This window comes from Saccoglossus kowalevskii, chromosome 1 (genome assembly GCF_978046115.1).
Source record: "Saccoglossus kowalevskii chromosome 1, keSacKowa6.1, whole genome shotgun sequence".
In the NCBI taxonomy this organism is placed as follows: domain Eukaryota; kingdom Metazoa; phylum Hemichordata; class Enteropneusta; family Harrimaniidae; genus Saccoglossus; species Saccoglossus kowalevskii.
The window spans coordinates 5260593-5283731 of NC_140641.1; the positions used below are offsets into that span (position 1 = coordinate 5260593).

The 23139-nt window shown below is 38.0% G+C and overlaps 1 protein-coding gene and 1 long non-coding RNA gene across 2 annotated transcripts in view; both read left to right on the top strand.

Annotated features, from left to right (window-relative positions):
• Positions 1-18334, top strand: part of LOC102809554 (4'-phosphopantetheine phosphatase-like) — a 57264-nt gene extending 38930 nt beyond the window's left edge. Inside the window, exons 11-16 of the mRNA XM_085497806.1 lie at positions 9923-10010; positions 10239-10390; positions 11536-11641; positions 15073-15177; positions 16853-17022; positions 17691-18334. Of these exons, the coding sequence (XP_085353932.1) occupies positions 9923-10010; positions 10239-10390; positions 11536-11641; positions 15073-15177; positions 16853-17022; positions 17691-17889 (820 nt within the window). The 3' untranslated portion in view covers positions 17890-18334. The remainder of the gene's footprint in view (positions 1-9922; positions 10011-10238; positions 10391-11535; positions 11642-15072; positions 15178-16852; positions 17023-17690) is intronic.
• On the top strand, positions 6606-8921 carry LOC146750323 (uncharacterized). The gene is made up of 2 exons (XR_014929084.1): positions 6606-6728; positions 8673-8921. It is a non-coding gene; the product is annotated as an uncharacterized LOC146750323 (long non-coding RNA).
• Positions 18335-23139: the final 4805 nt, after the last annotated feature.

A 23139-nucleotide genomic window follows, 5' to 3' on the forward strand; every position in this document is an offset into this window, starting at 1 on the left:
AGCCCCACTAGACTTAAGCTTCGCCTACCTGCACATACCGATGCACCCAGCGAGTTGCCATCTTCTTCGAATCGCCCAGCTGGGCCAAGTATTTGAATTTCGGGTGACCCCCGTTTGGGTTAGGCACAGCGCCCTACGTGTTTACCAGAGTGATAAAACAGGTAGTGCTGCTGCTTCACCAAATGTCGGTACACCTCAATCCGTACCTAGACACAACCCGGACAAGGGGTTATTAGCCAAACACGTCAGGCTAACACAGGATTTACTTCACCAGTTGGGCTCTTTAGTAAATCGACAAGTCCCATCTCGATGCACAGTTGGTGTTCCTGGGCATGGAGTTTAACACAGAGGTAAGCTTGGTATATATATTGCAAGCGTGTTGCTTAGCGCTGAGCAGCCTAGCCAAACGCCTAGTCAGCGTTCCCTCGGTGTCCCTCCGAGAACTAATGCGGATCATCGAAATGATGACCTCAGTTCGAAGGGTGGTTCCCTAGGCCGCACTACGCAGCCACAGGGTACAACGCTTGTTGTTACAATGCCAAGCTCTCCTATGGGAACTAGATAGGCAGGTTTTGATCTCGGACCAAGTGAAGGAAGCCCTGCCCTGGTGGTCGTCACTGGCCAACCTCGGACAGGGGGCCCCCTTGGACCCACTCGCCGCAGGTATGACTCTTGTAACAGATGCCTCCCTCCAAGGTTGGGGAGCGCACCTATTGGAAGAACAAGTCCAAAGATATGGCCCGCATTAGTTTCGGGACCATCATATCAACCGGCTCGAACTGAAAGCACTGCACTTAGCACTACCACATTTTCTACCCGTAGGTCGAGACCACAGAGTCCTGCTCCGCACAGGCAACGCAGCAGTGGTCTCCTTCAAGAAGGAGGGGGGACGCGTTCCCCATCGTTGTCAGTCCTAGCAGAGCAAATTCTTCTTTGGTGCCTGGAATCTAATGTGGAGCTAACCGCACACCACCTTCCAGGGGTGAGGAACAGTCTTGCAGATGCGACTCTGTCTCCAGAACACGGAGTGGCTGATACCCCAGTGGGTAGCCTCCAGGTGCACACCTGCATACTGTCATTGGTAGCACCCAATTGGCCAACCAAGGCCAAGTTTCCACTGCTGTTGGAAATGCCAGTCGAAACACCAGTAGTGCTTCCGGACTTACCGGACCTGCTGGTATCACTTACACCCATAGAGGTTCTCAGTAGACCCGCACTTACGAAAGCTTTATCTGAGCGAGCTGCAAATGTCCTGGCCAGGGCGAACAGGGATTCCGCCAACGCGGCCTACATTTCTAGGTTGTGAGCATACACTGATTGGTGTAGCTGAAGGGAGATTGATCCATACCATCCCTCTATTGGCCAGGTAGCAGACTCATTCGTCCACCTGTTTGACGAAGTGGGCTTGTCCTACGCAGCGATCATTGGCTCCAGGTCGGCCTTGTCCCCCACCATTGAGAACGTTTCGGGAACAAGATTATCCTATTATTAGGAGACTGTTTACTGCTTTCCAGACGCCGAGACCCCGTACAAGGGAACCGCCCAAGTGGGATTGGTCGGTCATTGTTATCCGCTCTAAGCAGACCGCCCTTCGACCCTCTCCGTTCAGCACCACTCAAATTTTTGACGTGGAAAATAGTCTTTCTACTGGCCCTCGCCTCAGGTAGGCGTCGGTCAGAACTAGGCGCACTGTCTTTCTCTGCGCCACCTTTATGGACGATCAAGTTGTGCTAAAGACACAAATCAGGTTTCTCGCCAAGAACCAAATCCCAGGACACTTTCCTCAGCCGATCCATCTCTAGATTGACATGCAATATATAATCTGGAAAAAAGATTGCAGTCATTCTTTAATGAGGCTATCTGGGTTTTCATTCTTTACCGAGTTTTCTGTGGGGCTCCAAACAAAGGCAAACTGTTCTTGGAAATTATGTCTGTGATAGGGGTTAAACACTTTTGAAGTCTCTCATCCACATATTTAAGATACTGTGACTGCCCCAATTCCTCGGCACAATTAATTGACCTAACAACAGTTTCAGGCATAATATCCTTGGTGTCTAACACCAGCAAATCAGGGCTATCTTCTGTGAAAGGGTTGCCCATTTCCTCCATACAGAGATAAGGTCATGTACATCTCTGGCGAAAGCATTTTGCACACTTGAAACCTGTTCATGGTGATGGAAATCATTTATCTTTGGCGCAAGAAAGGTAGCTTCAAACTCTTTCACAGCCCTTGCAAACTCTGGTCCTGCAATCATCCAGCGTCTTAGAGCTGCTGGGTTCTCAGTCAAACAACAGCTCCCCCATCACCTTTAATTACTTTATTCTCTTGTTCATGATTTTGGTCTAAAGCTATTAATGAGAAGGCATGGTGAGTTTTCTTTACAACAAACTTTCCAGACTTGAACTCTGCAAAAATGTCAGGATGTTTCTCTTTCAGAATGACCATGTCTCTGATATGGGCAGAAAGCCATCTGGCATAGTTATTGTGGTCCAGTGCAAACATCCATGGAACTATCTCAGAAAATATTTGAACATATAAGGAAAAGTCACCCACTCTTTGCGACCTTACAAAATCCAGCAGTGTAAGCTCCAATTTTAAAGTAGTGGGCCAGAATTTGAAGTGAGGGTGTCTTTTAGACTGTCTGTCCACGTAGTGACACCCAGAACTTCTGTGCCTTCAACAGAATCAGTATATGCTTTATATGCTTTTCTCTGTAGGCTATACAGTGCACATGCACTTACTTGATGAGCATAGCGAGAACGTGTGACATGCGAGGCCTTCAAAATTGCATCTGCTTTCCCTGGGGTTGTGATTGCAGCTTGCACTAATGCACTTGTCCACCCACTACAATCCAACCAATGCCCAAGCATCTTCAGGGAAGTCATTTCAATGTGCAGTGCTCCCATCATCACTAGGTATTTGTCTTCCCCATTGTGTCAGTAAAATGCTATTGAATTTGTTTGCCAATGACATACAATGGTTGATCCATGACCACAACAGGAGTATGTCCAGGATTGAGGCATTACACTGAGTTTTTTATGACTTTCATTGAGTGCAGCATCATTGCTGACGAATGTGCAGTTTCGTGGAAGAGTGGTAGTAATGATGTATTAGCTAATGGTCTAGAGCAAGATGGTTGTATTGATGCATTGTATGCAGACCATGAAACATAATCACCATCTTCTAGATTATCTTTCTTCAAAAGCTCATCCACGCTTTCTAGCCATCTATAGTCTAACTTTCGGACCTCTGTAACAAGATTTGGTTGGGGTTTTACTGGACCATCAACCATAGGTGCATACTGGTTCCCCTTTGCAAGAAAGACGGGTTGTACATCATTATATGATCCTGGAAGCTGCGACACTCCTTTATGTTTTGTTAAATCAGGATTGATGACAAAAAATTGCCTGTCTATTCCCTGTGATGTTTGGCTTGGATGCTGGGTTAGAGATATGGCTGTCCCATGAAATGAGTCCTTGGATGTGCGTGATCTAGGATTATGATCAATATTATCTGTTGCTCCAGTGGTGAATATCTGCTTTTTTAGTTTTGGTGGACATACCACTCCTTCAGTTTCATACAAGGCGCATACACTATTGCCCATGTCAGCTGATATCTGAAGAACTCTGTAATAAGAAATTGATAGTCTATGAAGCTTATCCACGAGAGTTCTCTTTTGAGTTTCAGCATGAACCATTAATGCAAGATAAATGGTTAGAGGAGTTTCCTTGTCAGCAGGATGCTTGGCCTGTGTAGTATGAGATCTCACTCGATTAACAGCATTAAAAATGATTAGTTGAGACAATGTTAAAACCGCATCAACTTTCTCGTTGCTAATCTGATTGTGTATGTCAAGTCCTTTCAATATCATATTTATAAGAGCAAGTAAAGTGTCAGACACTGCATTATGTTGACACTCAGGGTCAAATGAGCCATCAAAGCCTTTCTGTTTCTTGAGTATCTCCCTCCTCACAATAGTAGCAGCCTTTGATAAATACATGGCTTCTGTGTCAGATCTGTTCAGATGCGCGAATTGCAAAGCTGTGCCAATGTCTCCTTCAAAAGCTAACATGACTTCTCTACCTTCATTACATGTATATGCTCTAGATTGGGGATTTGAGAAAGCAGTCGCTCTTTCAGTCTTGAAGAGTTAACTCTGTTAGGAACGTAAGCCCCATTCTGTTCCACTCTCGAAGTATACAGTTTCACTATGTCTGACAAACTGAATATGCAAGTGGTGTCTTTCCCATCAGTCCTAGTTTCTTCAATGTATGACGCTATCTCAGCTAAAGCAATACTTTCCATTAACGTTTGCTTTATATTGCACTTGGCTTGCTTGCAATTGCGCCTAGCTCGGGTGTACAAAGCCATCAGACATTTCAAATGGTAGTTGGCCTCTAATGCATGCATGTCACCAGCAGCTAATTTAGCCAATAACTGTCTGTCTCCTAGTTCTGTGGCACACCATTTTACCTTGTGGTCCAAGTCAAGGGTACATGCTCGGTGTAGGGTTCGTCACAGAAAAAACACACTGTTGTATCCCTATTTCCACTAGAAACCTATGATCCCATGCTGGCACGGGTTTTTACAGGGCTTGCATGAGCTACAACACTTTCACTTAATTTTCGTTTTTGTGCTCTTTGGAGCATGACTTGTGTCATTTTGCATCATTTCTTCTCAAGATAGCCTCAATTCCTTGACCTTCATCAGGTTTAGCTATGTTAATGTTCATAGGTACATTTCCTAGTTTATGAAAACCAGACAAATTCTCAGACAGTGTATGGTATCCTAGACTGACAAATTAACTTTTCGTCTGACTGTTTTTGGCACAAGACACATACATGCCACTGGATGGAGCTATCTTTACTATTTCGCTGGCTACTTGTACTTGGACAGGATTCTAGTTCCATTTTACTCTCCAGTTATGTAGTGATATCTAACTTAAAATGTATCTTCACCTACAAGTAAAATGATTTCATAACTATTGTGCAAATTCTACAAGAATGTCAGTATAAACTATATAACTTGTGAAAAAAATCAACACGTGAAGAATATTTACTCACCAACACATGAAGAGTGGAAGTGGTCGATGAGGTGGTACTCGGAGAATATACCAAATTATTTGTTATGGTACAATATACATGTACATGGAATACTTCTGGACTAAATCTGTCCAACCAACTAATGTCCTGCAGTGCATTAAAGTTCTTGTTTTACTGGGTTTTCCTTATCCATCTGATAACATGGAGACTACAACGCAAACCTGTTTCCCCAGAGGAACTGAGTGCATGCGCAGTTTCTTCTGGCAACAACTAATATTAAATAGTGTCAAGCTAAGATGACCCAATCAACTGTAGAACTGATATGAATGCTCTTGTTGCATGGCATCAACAACCAGGATTGCGTTTTCATTTAAATATGTTTATATTTATTATTATTCACCATATATGCATGTAGTATGTAGTATGTCCAACATGCTTTGTGTCAAAAAAACGTTAGTGAATTTCTAGGTGTTTATACTTATTATATTCAGGTTATTTTTGGTCTTTCAAAATGATTTCCTCACGGAACTCTCATTTGCACTCCAATGCACCCCTACCTGGGTCGCATTTTTATACAAATCTGCATTTACAGATGAAGTTTACAAATGAAATTTATAACACTTGAACAATTATAAAAAAACACATTTAATTTGTTATTCTCCACATTTTACCCCAAAACCCACTTTTCAGAGGAGAGTCAAATGCAGGTTTAAGTGTCATGTGCACTGCCACATCAAAATGCATGTATGTACCGAATTCCATGCTTCTAAAAATACATAATTTTTGACCAAAATGTCAAAAATCAGTCTTCACAGGCCAGATCTGCGGTGAGTCTCAATGGAATATGAATCTCCATATCAAAATGAACACCTGTACCAAATTTCATGCTTCTATCACAATTTGAACAATTCCGTGCTTTGTTGGGTCTTATTTGCTGGATTATCTGCCTACAGTTCAAAAAAGTCAAAATAGCCACCATAGACTCCGGGTCCTCCCCAACCACCCCACTCTTTCTGTAGCGTTGGTCTAAGTCCTTGATGCAGAGAGAAAGGAACCAGAGTGGATATTCAGCCGTAATGGTGCCGCCATATGGGCTCGGTCACGTGGTTTGTGACGTAAGGGAAAAGAATCTTGGGGTCATGGGGCTCCCCTGACCTAGATTCTATCTCCCCGTCACCAACAGAATCGCTGATTAATGCCTACAGTTCAAAATAGTCATTTTGACTGACTGGAGTCGGTGGGTATGAAGTATGTGAATAGGCGGGTTCGGAGAACCCTCTGCCTAATTAGCCCCCGCCGGATCTGCGATCCGGGCGGGGGGTATTAATTTGGGTTGTGTCTGTGCAATGTGCGTGCACATTTTCATGTTACCAGCTTTTTCTCACACATGTGTGATCCAATTAAGTTCAGAGTTGGTACAGAGACAGAAATTGATGGTGCTATGGTGCACATCAAGTTATTTTTTCGATTCTTCAAAGTTTCACTGTGTTTTTCCTTGATTTTTAACATTTTTCCTTCAAAATCCGACTTTTCCCGAAATTACCCGAGTTTAATCCGAGTTTTGATGACGCTTACGCAGTTCTCGTCTCGGTGGAAATCAGTCAATTTTGTGAGGATATTGTATCCCGGAATCTTTATTTGCGCAACGCTTCTATGGACAAAATTGTGTCTCGTCAATTTCAAAGGTAAGAAACTGTGCTTGTTATGGTATTTATACACTTTGTATTATCGTTTGTGTCTCCGGTTTGGTGATTGTGAGAAACTATTGCTAACCTGGCGAGAGCTTCACCAGAAAAACTGCCTTTTTATTATGGTTGTAGGAACTGATTATGTATTGTGTAAATTGAAAGTTTACCTCGTGACTTAAGAGGTTTGCAGTGCTCTCACCGGGATTCAAACGTCGTGGTGGTGTCGGCGCAATGCTGCTCTGAGACGCTTGCCAGACTCTGCCTCGCTCAAAATCATTATCGCCATGCTTGATTTCCGCAACATTTACATTTGTTTATGATTTCCACAGCTATTGTTCTATGAGATGCGTCCTCGCTGTTCATAAACAGCCAGAAACAAGTTTAGTTGGGTCGGCATGTACTCATTGAAAGTGTTGGTTTATTTACGTAATCCACTGATCACGCAATAGGCGAAGTTAAAAATATGTCGCTACTCAGGAGAGCTTGCCCACAACGCTAAATGTCCCAATATAAACGTACCGGTACGTTTATTTTTTCCACAGAAAAATTCCATCCGGCACATTTTTATTTGGGACGGTACGTTTATTTATTTTTCTAAATCCGATTAAAAAAATCCTGCCTTTTTCCCCATGAGAAACGAAGCCAAAAGATCGCACTAAAACATCGGTAAATCTGGTCTTTCGTGTTGCTTTCACCATGAGGTCGCTGAACTGTCATATTTAAATGCTTTATGGTAATTTGAGCACATGGGCACCATCCAGCATTTTGATTGGTTGATTAGCGACTTGACCTATCTGGTCATTATAAACACGCGTCGTGGGCATGGATAACATGGCGGATATTGTCTCATCGAGCGTTAACATGTAACCGAAAACATTTGCTTACGATAAAACTAAGTTGAATTTTACTTGCATTTCATAACAATTCAATGAATTTATTTTTTGTACGTTAATATAATCACTACTGAGTACTAATCAACAATTACAACACTTCGAAAACAAGTAAGCTACCGTACCGTGCTACCAACAAAAAAATAATGCATAATGAATATAGTGAATATTTGTTGTTGTCATGTGAACAGTTTTTTTGATTGACTGTAATTTTCCAACATTCCATGACATCTATTGTAGCACCAAATTAGGGCTTTTCACTCCTCCTTGATGCCTATTTAAACGATTAGACGGCATCTTGTCGCCAGCCACGAATGTCACACTAGACGAACTTGATCGATACTGCCGACTATTCCATGCATTTTTTATCAACGCACGACGACACGCAAATCGAGAAAAGTATTGTCCTTGCAACAATTTTGCGCAATACGTCACCACTATACAGTGACTGATTTTAATTTTTATTCAACATTAAAACAAACTACAGTGAGTTGTTCTATGGTCGTATAAAAATAAAATGAACTACATTAAGATACAGTAAAGTTACCAACTAAACAGAATGCTAAATAAAGGTAAATAATATTACAAACACATAGAATCACAATAAACTTGTATGATACAGTACAATACAATACTCTAACTACTATTGCTAAGGAGTGGAAAATCACATTCACATTAGAGTCATAACTATGGAAAGAATATTTTTATATTTGGTGGAGCTGCTCATATATCATGAGCATACATTTTTGTATGTACTGTGCAGTTTCCCAGCCAGTCAGACTACTTCGCTACTTCGCTACTTCATTACATCTTGCAGCCTTTCAAACAGTATATTGCTAGAAATGCATCAATTGTTGTCCATGTATATTCCTAATTGCTCAGTGAAAACTTGCAATTTCTTTCTGGCTGGTATAAATATATTAAGTAATATATTTTCGTACTGAAAAGACAGTACGAAAATATCTTTTTTAATTAAATTTAACAGCTAATGGGAGCATATATGCTATAATCTCTGCTTACTTTTGACTAAATGTTTTTTTGTTTTTTTCAGGTGCAGAGCCAGAATTTTTTTCTCGGAAAGCAAAGCCACTGAAACTGCATATACAATGTATTACAAAAGCATACTATTCGCTGCATGTCTGACAATTGTATAAAGTTTTGCAGGTCGTCTTTTTTTTTTTTTGAGAAGTGCTGTCAACCAAAGCATAAATATGTGTTTCTCTGTACATAAAAGTTCAATTTCACATGATTTGTTAATATTAATGTATGATAATAAAAACTTGATAATATTTTTTCTTGATTCTTGCACTTTATTTGTATCATTGTCATATGAGAAGTACTCTTGTCCTTATTTAGAGATATTGAAACTAATTCAGGGCCATAAACTACATGTAGATCTGTACATGAAGTACATGGGAAGTAAAGTTGTTGACACAGGTAATGTACACCAAGGATCATTGCAGTTTCTCAGTTCTTCATCTGGTGCTAGTACCAGTACTTGTATGACAAACGGTATCTTTGCTCTGTTACTGTTTGAAATATCAGAAGTTTTTCGCTGGAACAGTTCTGTGATTGACGGTGTTCTTGTATTAGGAATACAGTTGTACAAAGAAGTTTATCCAAACAGACACAACACTGACTCTTCAACATATTTGCAGATCTGATTTGCATACTTGCATGTCATTTTACCTGTTGTACTTGTTATTTGCTCTCTGGTGTTCTTGCTAAGAATGCCATAGAAATCATGTTTGCCAATTTACATCCAAACCAAAAACTGGACAAATTATATGTTGCAACTTTCAGTGTCATTCATGCCCTGTTTGATTGGATAAAGTTTTACGACTTGGAGGCCATTTTTTCCCTCAAAAATCTAAAAAAAAACAAGCTTTTTCTAGCTGTTAACAGCTTTTTCTCAGATATGTCATCCAGTTTTGTTCAAAGTTGGTACAGGGACAGGTAATAATTGTTTACAAGTGCACATCGCATTATATGTTTAACAAGTTATAAATTGTCTCAGAAAAGCCAAATGAATAAATTTTTACCCCACCCCCTAAAATTGTAACACATCAATTCTGAACATTTAATAACAGAATTTTAATACAGCTCATAATGAATTAATTCACTCTGACACAAACTAAGTTCAATATAAGTTTTTAAATTTTTTTCTGAGCGGGGGCTATGACATGACATGTCATGTCTTGTTTTTAGTTAATTTTAAATATTCTCTATTTCTGCTTGATATGCTTTCTATACCCTGAACATAAGGGAGTTGTTTCTAGGTTTCCTTTGATTTGATTTTAGTGCCTATGGTTCATTAACAGTTCGTAGTTTATTAGACACAAGAGAACATTACTTAAATGAGTGCAGTTTTGCAGATCCATATTCACTGGTAAGTACAAACAGGCAAGACAAATTTTTTTCACCTTGAGATATATAATAAAATGATGTGGAGATGTGCTTCCTTAGTTAATTTTTTGTTTTCATTCAATTTTATAATTTGGCAAAATCACAAATAAACATTTATTAACATTGTTTAAAATTAATTTGTTTTCATGAACCTGCCAAATTACGTATAATTCCAGCAAATGAATGCCTACATGTATTTTATATATTTTAGTTAAAACAGCAAGAAAATGAGAAAGCACTGAAGGTCTTACCAACAAGGCTACAAGAGCTGGATACAATGAATTGGTATGGGAGACAACTAGCACTCATAGAGGGTTTATTGGCTGGCAATGTCTTTGACTGGGGAGCCAAGCAATTCACAGAGTAAGAATATAATTATGTATCCATGTATAGTGACGTATACTTATCCATTATGTATGGTGACATGTACTTATAATACATCCATTATGTATGGTGACATGTACTTATAATACATCCATTATGTATGGTTACATGTACTTATAATACATCCATTATGTATGGTGACATGTACTTATAATACATCCATTATGTATGGTGACACGTACTTATAATACATCCATTATGTATGGTGACATGTACTTATAATACATCCATTATGTATGGTGACATGTACTTATAATACATCCATTATGTATGGTGACATGTACTTATAATACATCCATTATGTATGGTGACATGTACTTATAATACATCCATTATGTATGGTGACATGTACTTATAATACATCCATTATGTATGGTGACATGTACTTATAATACATCCATTATGTATGGTGACATGTACTTATAATACATCCAGTATGTATGGTGACATGTACTTATAATACATCCATTATGTATGGTGACATGTACTTATAATACATCCATTATGTATGGTGACATGTACTTATAATACATCCATTATGTATGGTGACATGTACTTATAATACATCCATTATGTATGGTGACATGTACTTATAATACATCCATTATGTATGGTGACATGTACTTATAATACATCCATTATGTATGGTGACATGTACTTATAATACATCCATTATGTATGGTGACATGTACTTATAATACATCCATTATGTATGGTGACATGTACTTATAATACATCCAGTATGTATGGTGACATGTACTTATAATACATCCATTATGTATGGTGACATGTACTTATAATACATCCATTATGTATGGTGACATGTACTTATAATACATCCATTATGTATGGTGACATGTACTTATAATACATCCAGTATGTATGGTGACATGTACTTATAATACATCCAGTATGTATGGTGACATGTACTTATAATACATCCATTATGTATGGTGACATGTACTTATAATACATCCATTATGTATGGTGACATGTACTTATAATACATCCATTATGTATGGTGACATGTACTTATAATACATCCATTATGTATGGTGACATGTACTTATAATACATCAATGTGTTCATGATACATTCAACATGTATTGACATTTTTTTTATAGGTTAATGGAAAGAAATGTTGACTTTGGATTTAGTGATGCAAGAAAAATATTACAGGCTCGGCCGTGGTTAATAGATGATTTTGATACTTGGATTGAAAGGTTAAAGGTCAGAAGTTATTATAATTGTCCATGTAATTAAGTAAACACAAAACTAATTTTCAAACACAAAATTTGGATATAAGTAATCCATTGCAATTTTTAGTCCCCATTTCAGATGCAGCTTGAAATGCGGACAATAATTTCTTATTTCAATTTTTCTTCTGTGATGTCTTCAACATTTTCTCAGAAATTCTGCAGCAGATATCGATGAAACTTGGCAGGTTGATGAACAAGTCTCTGCCGAATATGCACGTAATTTTTTTTCCAGATCTGAAAATCCTAAGTGCGTCTTCTTCATGATTTTTATCCAAAACTACCTCTCCCAACACTACTGAATTTTAATCTCAGTCAGATGTATGTTCTGGGTTCTATGGGTCAGTCTGTGCATGCATCAGCTGAGACATCCATCGATGTGTCCATCTGTGTGTCAGTCTGTGCATGCATCATCTCAGACATCCATTGATGTGTCCATCTGTGTGTCAGTTTGTGCATGCATCAACTCAGACATCCATTGATGTGTCCATCTGTGTGTCAGTATGTGCATGCATCAGATCAGACATCCATCAATGTGTCCATCTGTGTGTCAGTCTGTGCATGCATCATCTCAGACATCCATCGATGTGTCCATCTGTGTGTCAGTCTGTGCATGCATCATCTCAGACATCCATTGATGTGTCCATCTGTGTGTCAGTTTGTGCATGCATCAACTCAGACATCCATTGATGTGTCCATCTGTGTGTCAGTATGTGCATGCATCAGATCAGACATCCATCAATGTGTCTATCTGTGTGTCAGTCTGTGCATGCATCATCTCAGATATCCATCGATGTGTCTATCTGTGTGTCAGTCTGTGCATGCATCATCTCAGACATCCATTGATGTGTCCATCTGTGTGTCAGTCTGTGCATGCATCATCTCAGACATCCATTGATGTGTCCATCTGTGTGTCAGTCTGTGCATGCATCAACTCAGACATCCATTGATGTGTCCATCTGTGTGTCAGTTTGTGCATGCATCAACTCAGACATCCATTGATGTGTCCATCTGTGTGTCAGTATGTGCATGCATCAGATCAGACATCCATCAATGTGTCCATCTGTGTGTCAGTCTGTGCATGCATCATCTCAGACATCCATTGATGTGTCCATCTGTGTGTCAGTATGTGCATGCATCAGATCAGACATCCATCAATGTGTCCATCTGTGTGTCAGTCTGTGCATGCATCAACTCAGACATCCATTGATGTGTCCATCTGTGTGTCAGTCTGTGCATGCATCAACTCAGACATCCATTGATGTGTCCATCTGTGTGTCAGTATGTGCATGCATCAAATCAGACATCCATCAATGTGTCCATCTGTGTGTCAGTCTGTGCATGCATCATCTCAGACATCCATTGTTGTGTCCATCTGTGTGTCAGTATGTGCAAGCATCATCTCAGACATCCATCAATGTGTCCATCTGTGTGTCAGTATGTGCATTCATCATCTCAGACATCAATCGATGTGTCCATCTGTGTGTCAGTATGTGCAAGCATCATCTCAGACATCCATCAATGTGTCCATCTGTGTGTCAGTCTGTGCATGCATCATCTCAGACATCACGGATGTGTCCATCTGTGTGTCAGTCTGTGCATGCATCATCTCAGATATCCATCAATGTGTCCTGTGTGTCAGTCTGTGCATGCATCATCTCAGACATCCATTGATGTGTCCATCTGTGTGTCAGTATGTGCATGCATCATCTCAGACATCCATTGATGTGTCCATCTGTGTGTCAGTCTGTGCATGCATCATCTCAGACATCCATTGATGTGTCCATCTGTGTCAGTATGTGCATGCATCATCTCAGACATCCATTGATGTGTCCATCTGTGTGTCAGTCTGTGCATGCATCATCTAAGACATCCATTGATGTGTCCATCTGTGTGTCAGTCTGTGCATGCATCATCTCAGACATCCATTGATGTGTCCATCTGTGTGTCAGTCTGTGCATGCATCAGCTCAAACATCCATCGATGTGTCCATCTGTGTGTCAGTCTGTGCATGCATCAGCTGAGACATCCATTGATGTGTCCATCTGTTTGTCAGTCTGTGCATGCATCATCTCAAACATCCATCAATGTGTCCTTCTGTGTGTCAGTCTGTGCATGCATCAGCTCAGACATCCATTGATGTGTCCATTTGTGTGTCAGTCTGTGCATGCATCAACTCAGACATCCATTGATGTGTCCTTCTGTGTGTCAGTCTGTGCATGCATCAACTCTGACATCCATTGATGTGTCCATCTGTGTGTCAGTCTGTGCATGCATCATCTCAGACATCCATTGATGTGTCCATCTGTGTGTCAGTATGTGCATGCATCAGCTGAGACATCCATTGATGTGTCCATCTGTATCAGTATGTGCATGCATCATCTCAGACATCCATTAATGTGTCCATCTGTGTGTCAGTCTGTGCATGCATCATCTCAGACATCCATTGATGTGTCCATCTGTGTGTCAGTCTGTGCATGCATCATCTCAGACATCCATTGATGTGTCCATCTGTGTGTCTGTCTGTGCATGCATCAGCTCAGACATCTATCAATGTGTCCTTCTGTGTGTCAGTCTGTGCATGCATCAGCTCAGACAGCTATCAATGTGTCCATCTGTGTGTCAGTCTGTGCATGCATCATCTCAAACATCCATCAATGTGTAAATCTGTGTGTCAGTCTGTGCATGCATCAGCTCAGACATCCATTGATGTGTCCATCTGTGTGTCAGTATGTGCATGCATCATCTCAGACATCCATTGATGTGTCCATCTGTGTGTCAGTCTGTGCATGCATTATCTCAGACATCCATTGATGTGTCCATCTGTGTGTCAGTCTGTGCATGCATCAGCTGAGACATCCATCGATGTGTCCATCTGTGTGTCAGTCTGTGCATGCATCATCTCAGACATCCATCAATGTGTCCATCTGTGTGTCAGTCTGTGCATGCATCAGTTGAGACATCCTTTGATGTGTCTCAGATACAAAGTGACGACAAATTATGATCAAATTTAACTAAATGCCTGGACCAATTTTATTCAAACTTGTCATAGAAAACATGCATGATATTTTGTATAGTATTTGTATTTTGATTTAAAATTTCCACTCGGCTTATGCGTAGATTATTCAAATTTATTTGTACGATACAAGGATAAAATACGAGGATGATGTTATTACTACTAAGAGGTGCCACATTGTGCAATTTGTGCATTGTACACTGTTTGTAGATATTATGCTGTATGCTCTACCAACATTTGATGATGATCTACCTACATCTTTGTTTGTTTCTTTATAATTGACTCAGTCACTAAAATCTGGAAAGAGACAATGACTCGTTCGCCTCAGACTATACCCAGTGTTTGTGTACACAGATGACGGTTTAAAATACATGTACTTATTTATACAGGGACAACCTCATAAATTGGCTATTATATTTGTTGACAATAGTGGAGCAGATGTTATACTGGGTGTTTTCCCATTAGTCAAAGAACTGTTAAATAGAGGCACAGAAGTGAGTAATTCTGTTGTTTATACTAAATATTATGCTTTATTCACACGTTAACTTTCATTGTTTACAATCATCACTGAGGGCACTATACTCTTCTTTTACAATCGCCACTGAGGGCACTATACTCTTCTTTTACAATCTCCACTGAGAGCACTATACTCAATTATTTACAATTGCCACTGAGGACACTATTTGAATAATAACACATGCTTGTGAGGGTAATACTGTACTTCCCCGAGTATAAGCCCCTCCCCGAATATAAGGCCACCCCTCTGTTTTTGGACATTAAACGAGTTGAGGGCATCCCCGAGTATAGGCCCAGGGTGTTTTTACCGGGCGTCGACGACATTTATTAAAATATGCATGTAAAAAGTGTATTTCATTGCATAAAAATCATGATTGTAAAACTCGCTTTAATTTGAGAGTGCACGGCGGCAAACGTACATAGTTCACACGTTTTCTATTCTGTTATTTACTCTGAATGAACCCTGATGTTTCAATACTGAAATAATCCATATTTCTTTTGAGTAGTAGTTTTCCTAACAGCAAAAATGTGATCGTCAAGTTGTGAAACCTCGTCACTATCATCGCTTTACTTTTCCGAATAATCTTGTCCATTGAGACTATCCTGAATGGGGTGTGAACGAGCAAACTATTCTTCGACATGACTTGTTGGCAGCCAGGAAAAATTTAAATACTTTCCTCACCCTCAGTTTACCTTTTGAAAATTGCGAATCAACAACTTTTAGGGAAAAAAGTCACTGTTTTTTTGTCGAAATCAGTGTTATTTGGATAATGTTTCGAGGCTGGGAAGATGGTTACAATATTTAATGCACCAACAAATTATTTTTTTCTGAGGTGGTCCTCGAGTATAAGCCCACCTCTTATTTTTTCCAATTTTACATGTTCAGGCCCCTGGGCTTATACTCGGGGAAGTACGGTATCACGATTTGTTGCCTGCCCTAGGGATGGTGATCATAACCATAACATTAATGATGCCAGAACCCAAATGACCATGTGTTATTTATTTTATCACATCGAGCAGTCATCACTCACACTCGCTCTCCCACAAAATAACAACACTTATATTTCAAGTATGCTATCTTTAATTTTGTCTATTATAACAAGTTTTACATTACTCAATAACATACATACATTGTTTGCTGACAAAACTGCAAAATACACTCAGTAAATGTTATTTTCAGCCATGAATACTCCTTTTAGTAACCGTGTTTTAGCAGTGTGAATCACTCAATTTATTGAGTATAACATTTTTGAAATGAATTGAGAAGTTCTCAAACACAAGTTATTTGACCACTCACCACATAAAAATGTCAGAGTGCCATTCTGGCATGTTCGCTGTCTATTTCGGATGGCTAAAGTTCCTTCAAAACCCTTAAAGCAACCCAAAAAAACAACAGTGGCCGGGGCAGCACCAATGCAGCGAACAACTATTTGTTATGCGCAGTAGTTTCAGTGATGTAATTCATTTGATATACCCATGTAATATCCATTTTTATTTAACGTCATGTGGCCAAGTCTCAACCAATCACAGCATGCGTAACAACAGTGAGATGTGATAAACTCTATTATTTGCAATTACTACTGAGGGCACTACACACCAATATTTACAACAAGACCATTAAAGACAAATTTACAACTTTTATTTTCATTTCAGGTGATTTTATCAGCCAACTCAGGACCAGCATTGAATGACATAACACACAATGAGCTAAGGATAGTCATTAAAAGAGTAACAGAATTAGATTCTGATATCTGTTTAGCTGTAGATGAAAACCGTCTTACACTATTGGAATCAGGATCTGCATCACCATGCCTGGATTTAAGGTATATGTAGTCTCCATAGACACCACACACATTTTTAGCTCCCATGCATGCAAGTTTGGTGTGTCTGCCTGTTCGTGGAAGCAAAATCCCCAAAACTGTTTTGGTACGCTTTTGGTCATGTTTGTGCATATTAAGTAGCTAATTTGAACATTAATTTTCTCATTTAAGCCTGTGTGAAAAAAATACCAAGGGATTATTTTGTGTAAGGTATTTTTATTTTAAGGTTATGTAAGTGCATAATAAGTAGCTAATTTACATATTAATTTTCTCAGTCTGTAAGCAAAATCTTTTTGAGCAGATTTTTATAAAATTTTGTGGTAATGTGCAACATGACTAGATTTAGGGCCATGTATGTGCATATTAAGTAGCTAATTTGCATATTGATTTAATTGTTTTTAGGCTGTGATAGCCAAATCCCAAAAATTTTGCAAACATAATTATTTTAGAGTCATGTTCATACATATTAAGAAGCTAATTTGCATATTAATTTTTTCATTTCTAATCAAGACAGACTGTAGGTGCCTGCCTGCCCTCAAGTCTCTGAATCACTTCAGATGAATTGTTACAGTAATGTAATGTATTTTAAGAATTGACACAAGGTGGATACATGTAATCACAATGATTACAAAGTCATATTATAACAGTTTGTTTTCACTCTTTGTCTGTAGTCGAGTGGATCAAGAATTGGCTGAACAGTGCAGAAAGGCAGATCTGCTGATCTTTGAAGGAATGGGTCGTGCAGTACATACCAATTTAGAAGCTAGTTTTACATGCGAGTCACTTAAACTTGCTGTTCTAAAAAACAAATGGTTAGCTAATAGACTCGGCGGTGAAGCTTTCAGTGTCATGTTCAAATATGAAAGATGAATATTGTGATGAAAATAAATAGCCACCCAATCATTGCAAAGATTATGCACAGGCAAGGTTCTTCATCAACTCTATTATATTAATAACTTCTCTCACTGATTAGCTTCTAATGTACATTCCAATGCACACTATCAGTTAGCATAGAAACCAATTATCATTAAAGATTATTAGCTCTGCTGTCAACTGAGATGACCAAGCAGAGCCATTCATATTACTGATTGTTTATTGTTTTCAAGTTTTTCTTCGAATCCTTGTACTAAATTGCTTTGACACATTTTTCATGCAAAATGTTCAAGAGAAAAAAAAATGCATACAGGTATACAAACACAGAAAGGCTCAGTATAACGTTTTCCCTATCTAACCTTATGCATACTTATTTACTGTATAAACAGTGTGGATACAGTTGATATATTTTCAATATGTAATAAATAATTAAATTAATAAACAGTGTCTCCTAATTATTGCAATTGACTAACTACAACTTAGTTATCCAAGACCATCAAACTGACATAAATAGTTCATGGGAAAGTCGGAAAAGTAGTTTATAACAGTTGGGAAAGTCGTTTTGAAAGACAGGAATATTTTCAGGAACTGGTAGTTTGTGAAGAATTAGAAGTGCATAATTATGAAAAAGTCAGAAAAGAATGCTTTGAAAAGAAACTTTTCTAGAAAATGTGAAGAAGTACTTTGAATGTGAATTTTAAAGTTGTCTGCAATTATTGGTAACCTGTCTTTGGAAAGTTTACCATTTTATGACTACCAGGGGTAAGCAACTTTTAAACATAACCTATTCTTTTTTGACTCCCGTGTGCGGAGCACACAATGGGAGTCTTTGCGCTTACCGTGTCTGTCCGTCCGTTCCACTGATATCTAAAGATCCATTCATGATGCTCTAGACTAATGCACAGATGTGATTAGGTTTGTGTAAAAAGCCATGTATATAATATAAACAGAGTCAGCTTGGACGTTCAGTTGCGAGACATGACAAAATAAACGCAGCGAGTGCTACATTTCGAAAATAAAAATACAAAATAAACTCAATCAGAGGCGCCGATAACGCGCGTTTGGAAATAAATAGAACGCGTTGTAGATTCTCATCAGCCACTCACGCAATATAATTATGCTATTTTCAAACGCACTGTGCATGTGGGAAAGCGATGAGTGAACTCGAGCAAAATTATGCTCGTGTGAGAACACGCTATGTACCGGGCACTCCTTACAAATAATTGTCTGCGATTTTGTTAACATGACGTGCAAACAAGAATATCGCAAATTATTTTCTGTAATATGTATGGGTGCATATGGAATACATTTCGGTATGAATTATTCTTAATATAAATTTCTGAATTATCTTGTCAAAATCTTCTTTTTTTTCAGTTTTTTTTTTCCCTAAAAAACGAAATAATTTCAATTATGTCGAGAACGAAAAGTAGTGTTCAACATTGTAAAATGTTGACTTCATGACGCAGCAAACTCTGCTCATGAAAATTCTTCAATTCACCACAATCGTGGTTGTGAACTGTTTCGCTGATTTTTCAAAAGATCATATGGATATTCAATTCATATTCACCCCAACCATAGACCTTGAAATACATATTCTAAGGTCTATGCCCCAACTTGTATTCGAATATTCTTTCGGAAATTTTAGACATATGTCTGATGACAACTAATAATACGCAATTCTCCATGCAGTACTAGAAATTATTGCTGATACTAATCACGTTTTTATCGGAAAATTACTCGAACATGAAGTAGACGAGCAGAATAATAAAACTGTCGCATGTCCTTCGTCTTAGCTACATAACCGCCGCAGTCCGCTCCGTGTCTATAGCATTGAATGTTTAGTTTGATGATTGATAAACATATATTCGCCGTTGCTTTCGTGTTACGTTAATACAAACATGATTGAAACTTGTCCCTTCCAGTGTTTTTTTCTTTGCCAAGATATATGGAAATAGCACTCGTGTGTGCGTTTCTGTACGGTGGCCCATATATACAATTAGTCCGCTACATGAAAATCCGTCGGCTATTTGAAAATCGTTCTGCTACTTGAAAAAAAGTCGGTCGGCTACTTGAAAATTGCTCCGTTACATGAAAATCAGTCGGCTACATGAAAATCGGTCGGCTACATGAAAATCGGTCGGCTACATGAAAATCGGCCGACTATATGAAAATCGGTCGGCTACATGAAAATCGGTCGGCTACATGAAAATCGGTCGGTCACATGAAAATCGGCCGGCTATATGAAAATCGGTCGGTTACGTGAAAATCGGTCGGCTACATGAAAATCAGTCGGCTATATGAAAATCGGTCGGCTACATGAAAATCGGTCGGCTACATGAAAATCGGTCGGTTACTTGAAAATCACGGTAACACAAATTATTAATTTTTTAAAGAAAACAAGCAGGAAACTATATGCACCCCAATGAGCTAAAGATGATGCATTTGTGTCTCGTATTGTTTAATTATTTTTAAATCTATATAACGGCATAGTGTAAAACTCGTTTGTATATTTACTAAAATCTTGCTACACGTGACGTACAATGAAGAGTTTAAATTTAAATCGAGAGCAATGAATTGACATAAACACGTAGCTCTTTAAACGAACTTTGTGAAGAAATACTACGCGTGATAATTTACTCTTGTTTTGCAATAACTTGCATACTAGTATATATTTTTCGCTGTTATTGTAATTAACATTATTGTTGTTTAGGAGTTAAAATGGTTTAGAAATCTATTTATGTATTATTATCACCACCGGAGGAGGGATGCACGTGTTCACGTGGTTTTGAATCGTCACCTGGTTTGTTTCTACTATTATAATACGATGTCGTTCAACTTCATCTATCTAGTACTCAAATACCAAGTTGATCTACGCATATATCCGTTTTGGCAATTGAGATTCTGTCATCGTTTTTAATATCCGAAGTACATGATTAGTTTTCGTCCATTCTTGAGTATTACAAATCATTATTATAGTTCATATAGAAATATTTTGTTTATACCACATAGTGTTTATTGGAAAATATTGCGTCATGTAACTACGATTCGTCTCAATTGGGCATATTGTACCGGAGCACCGAGTTACTGACGTTATAGGACATATTTTTATAGCTCCATTGATAAGGCTGTTTTATACAAATCTATACCTCGTCATAGATCATTTGAAGGTGATCAAATTATGATTGAGTATACCTCATTATAGACCAAACATTAGCCATGATGTGTGCATGGGCTTTATGAGCGAGATTTTTTCTTGTCGTTTTTCGCTTTCTTTTAAATTTTAGAGATCATGTGTGCACGATATATTCACAACATGATGGTAGACCAAATTGTTGAAAATTGTTGAAAATTGTGGAAAAACCCGTAGTTGCGAATCATGTGATATGACGGTCGGCAAGGGGTATTTTCGTAAGCTGTAATCAATTGTTTTTATTTTTCGTAATAATGTAATTTAAAAAATAAAAAAAAACGTAATTTCGTAGACATGAGCAAGGTGTAAAACGTAATCAGCTATCCCATTCTTCCGTAATTCATACACAAATCTTATTTTGTGTAAGTGTATGAACCATATTCCACATTAAATGTAGTAATTCGTACGAAATTACAAACTTGTAATTTCTCATTTGAAGCCCGGTGTCATGCGACGAATTTTCCGTGCGCTAAAACTTCCGGGTGAGGTCGTTGCACAAGCGCAATGTAGTTCTTGAATTTTCTTCGCGGTGTAGTGGATTCTCGTAAATAATGTGCATTGTTCAATGAAAATAAACGTTCTGCTGTTGATGCGTCGACGGCAGATGGCTAAGTTGTAACGTATATCTCGAATGTAGGTAGTTTCGGCCACACACATGTTTTATATCTTGTTGATTGAATCTATGCAGTTTTATATATTTAGTAATCCAAAATCTAAATAAATGTATATAACAGCAAAGACTGTGTTTGAAACTATTTTCGTAAAACTATCAGTAAATACAAATAGTACATTTATAAACAAAATACAACAACCTAGCGAGCACCTCTGCTTGTGTAAACACCAGATGTGTTATTTACTTAAGGATTATAAATGATTAATATTATTTTGCCTGGCGTTGTACATAATACGTGTCGCATTGTTTTTGTAATTCAACTATTCTATTGTTTTACTAAAATAAAATGTGAAAAAGTTTTTTCTTCTAGTTCCCTTTTATTGATGATTCCACATACATGTCAAGCATGCTCACGTATAATTTTATTTTTCCAAACATGGAAAAATAATTGCTAAGAATTGAGAATAGTTGATATCGTCACAAAAAGAACATATCTAATAGAGATTAACACAAGATACCTACAAAACAAGTATCAAATGAATTGAGCTGGTAGTTTTCAAGAAGTCGTCGGAAATAGCAGTTTTGACATAAATGACCCAAAATATTTAAAAAAAATACAATATTGACACAAAATCTGAGAGAGACCCATTCAAAGTAGTAGTATATTATTATTAGTATTCAGTAAAAATTATTAGTATTCAAGTCGCAAATACAAAACTTGTTATAATTTATAGTTATTTCGTCAATAACATAATGAAATTAAACAATTGTTAAGTTTAAGAGCTAATCCTTACAACAGACAATGATGATCATTGTTTCACCTCGTATATTATATTTCTGATGTTTTGTCTGGCATTAGATTTTTATTTGTCACTATAATATTATTTTAATAACTTGTCAAAAGATCAATTTCTTACCATATCTGAACAGATTATATCATGATTATTATTTTATACGACTATAGAACTTGAACAACTCACTGTAGTTTGTTTAGTGAACACCGGAAAATATATCAAACCGGAACTAATATCGCACGTTATCGTTCGACATTAATTCCTGGCCTGATTCGCGCATATGCGTCACACAAACCCATGAGATTTGTCACAGCAGAACGCATTCACCGGAGGTTATTCTATGTGTGATATTCTTTGGCTCTTAAATCAAATTTATGAAAATAACTGTAAAATGTAATTATGAATTTGTTTTACCTTCGTAAAATGTAAAAACCCATTTTCACTGTACATGAAATTTTCATTTTATTTCTTGTAAAAACGTAAAATGCTTTTTTAATTTTCTGTAACCTGTATCAGCTATCCCCCTCGCCCACCCTCTGATATATGTTGACAGCAAGACGCTCGTTTTATAGGTGAATAAAAGCTAAACTTAGTAGTAGTAAAGCCATGAAACTGATTTGTAGTGATGTAAACGTGATACATGGTACAGT